The 2,915-nt window shown below is 43.4% G+C and overlaps 1 protein-coding gene across 1 annotated transcript; it reads left to right on the top strand.

Moving 5' to 3' along the window:
* The first annotated feature begins 255 nt into the window (after window positions 1-255).
* LOC144783835 (olfactory receptor 1f45-like) lies at window positions 256-1,200 on the top strand. The gene has a single exon (XM_078662588.1). The coding sequence runs from the start codon at window positions 256-258 to the stop codon at window positions 1,198-1,200; it is 945 nt and encodes a 314-aa protein (XP_078518714.1).
* Window positions 1,201-2,915: the final 1,715 nt, after the last annotated feature.

Raw genomic sequence — 2,915 nt, 5'->3', positions numbered from 1 at the left:
GGTTCAGTATCTTACTGTTGGTCCCTAAGACTTTGGCTGAAGCCGCACCATGCATACTTCTGTTCTGCAGCTCCAAAAAGGATAGTTTCTTGTTGCTCTGTGCCTACTTTCAGTCTCTACATAGAGTCAAAATACTCCAGGGGGCGCGTGTGTGGGTGAGGATATATATATAGCCTGCCAATGTTTACAGTTCCTAATTCTGTTGCTTTAAGATACCTATTCAGTTTCTACCTTGTAGATGAGTGGTGAATAAACATGGACATTGAGAACCAGACCAGCATGATGAATTTTATCCTTCTGGGCCTTTCAGATCATCCAGCTCAGCAGACTGCCCTCTTTGCACTGTTCTTTATAATGTACTCAGTGGCACTAATAAGCAACAGCACCATCATGGTCACAATTGCTGCTGACCCCCAGCTTCATACACCCATGTACTTCTTCATCTGGAACCTGTCACTCGTGGACATCTGCATCACAACAGCCATAGTGCCCCAGCTGCTGGTCAACACCCTTTCACAGAGCAAGACCATCTCCTTCTCAGGCTGCATTACACAGTTGTTCTTCTTTGTTGTCATGGGGAATGCTAACTTCCTCCTACTTGGAGCAATGGCCTATGACCGGTACGTTGCCATCTGCAAGCCTTTGCACTACTTCGTGCTGATGAGCAGAACGTTCTGCGTGCAAGTGGTGGCAGGTTCATGGGTAATAGGACTTCTACATTCTTTGCTGCACAGCATGATGACTTCCAGGCTATCATTTTGTGCTTCCAATCTGATCCAGGGCTTTTTCTGTGACCTGCCGCCGCTGCTGAAGCTCTCATGCTCAGATACAACCATAAATGAGATCTTGCTTTTTACAGAGGCCCTGTCAATAGTCCTGCTCTCTGTTGTATCTATTGTAGTCTCATACACCTTTATCATCACAACTGTATTGAGCATCAACACAAACGAGGGCAGGAGTAAGGCCTTCAGCACTTGCTCTTCCCATCTCATTGTCGTCACCTTGTACTATGGGACAATTCTTTTCATCTACCTTCGGCCTAGCTCCAGCTACTCACTGGAGAAGGACAAGGCAGTGACTGTAATGTACACCATTGTCACCCCCATGTTGAACCCTTTCATCTACAGCCTGAGAAATCACAAGATAAAAGATGCTTTAAAAAAAATTATAGGTAGATCCATGTTTTCTCGCCAGTTCTAAAACTTTTGCCTGTAAATCACTTCCTAAGTTAACCCTATATTTTCTACCTATTTTGTTCCTCAGATACAAAAAATAACCACACCCTCTGGTTCTCAATTCTGGCAAGTATGTTTGCTACTAAAAAATGTATTTGCAGTTGCTATATTTGACTTACTGAAACCTGGCATATTGCTTTCTCACTTTCTGTGTTGCAGTGTTATGGGTACAAGACAAATGGGACAGCCTTGTCACTTGTGTGAATCTATTAATAATATGGGGCCTGATTACTATGCAGGCCAGAAAGGCTTCCATGATCCTGACGGAGGCAGTCAGACCGCCGAAGGTCTCTTCGACAGTGATCGATATGAAGGCCGTATTACGATGCATGCATCGTGTACTCTGAGCGACCACTGAAAAACAACCTACTCCAACAGCTTTTCTCTGAAAGACAAAATAGCGGTCATCGAAAAACTGCATCCATAGGCCAGTACAGGCATATCCAACCGCAGTTCGGATTACGATGTGCATTTTTGACCGCAGCAGTCCAACCTGCTGTCTCTAGTTTCGGAAACGAAGGTTTTGGGGTGCATATGCACCCTAATCAGCATCTCTCCAGCAGTCTCTGCCGCCATGGATTCTTTGCTCCAGATCCCCCTACACCTAGGCAGCTGAACCCCTATGATTCTGTGGGTGCCGGAATGCAGGTAAGTCCTACAGCAGAAGGTATCCCCATTGCCTGGACTGTGCACATACCGCAACCCTCCAACAATGGGGTACAGCGTGCATAAGGCTTTTCTCTACATATGTCATGCATGTGTGTACAATTCACATGTTTTCTGGGAGTTTTGTACACATTTGCAGCAACATATTCGGGCATATGTGCACCGCTGTTGCTGCGACCACCGATGTAGCAGTGGTTGCATTGTAATAAGGCGGGGAGAAACTGCTGACTCAGTGGCTGAAATCGAACCGACATCTCAATGGTCAGGCGATCAACCTGACTGCCATCATAATGAGGCAACTAGTAGTTGCAACTGAATATAAGACAAATCTTTCTGTCACAAAAAAGCTCCTCTTAAAATTGATGCCAGTGATTACTTGAGGAATAGAAGTTGATATTGCTACTAAAGCCGTGCTCTTTTTGAGGTCTGAGTTTTGAGAGTACAGCTGTCAAACATACTATCAGCTTACTTAAACCAGCTTTCTTCAACTATTGGCTTGAAACTTTGTTAATTTGGGTCTGACTAGTGAAGTATTCTTCTCTCACCATATGCAAATGCCTGCTTGGGTGTTTTACTTCCACATCCACTCGAGTTCTTGTATTGAACTACAAGAAAGGACTACCTTACAAAATGCAGCACTCTTTAATTTAAATACAAACAAAACCAATGCAGTCCACCTTTCATTTCTTGTCTAGCTTCCATGTGCTTATCCCATGTGCTAGCACATTACATCCAGACCTATTGGCTTTGCCAATGCTTTTTATTTGTGCAGTGGCACCCCCTTACCATTTGTCCTGCAGAAAGGCAGGAGTCCATGATGGTCATTAGGCATGTGCACTTTAGTTTCTTATGAGTTCTCACGTTTGTGCTCTAATCCCGCTATATTTTTGCAGCTTTTTAAAAAAATGTTTTTTTATTGATTTTATCTTTGTTTTGTTTTTTTAACATACCACTTAAACATAAATCAAAATGCTGCTAAATTATCAAAAACGTAAAGTATTGGCAGTCCTAAAC

This window comes from Lissotriton helveticus, chromosome 10 (assembly GCF_964261635.1).
Source record: "Lissotriton helveticus chromosome 10, aLisHel1.1, whole genome shotgun sequence".
Classification (NCBI taxonomy): domain Eukaryota; kingdom Metazoa; phylum Chordata; class Amphibia; order Caudata; family Salamandridae; genus Lissotriton; species Lissotriton helveticus.
The sequence above is the reverse complement of the archived record's forward strand: the minus strand, read 5'-3'. Positions and strand labels throughout refer to the sequence as shown.

Coding starts and splice junctions, on each gene's coding strand:
- LOC144783835 (XM_078662588.1), top strand. CDS start 256: ATGGACATTGAGAACCAGACCAGCATGATGAATTTTATCCTTCTGGGC.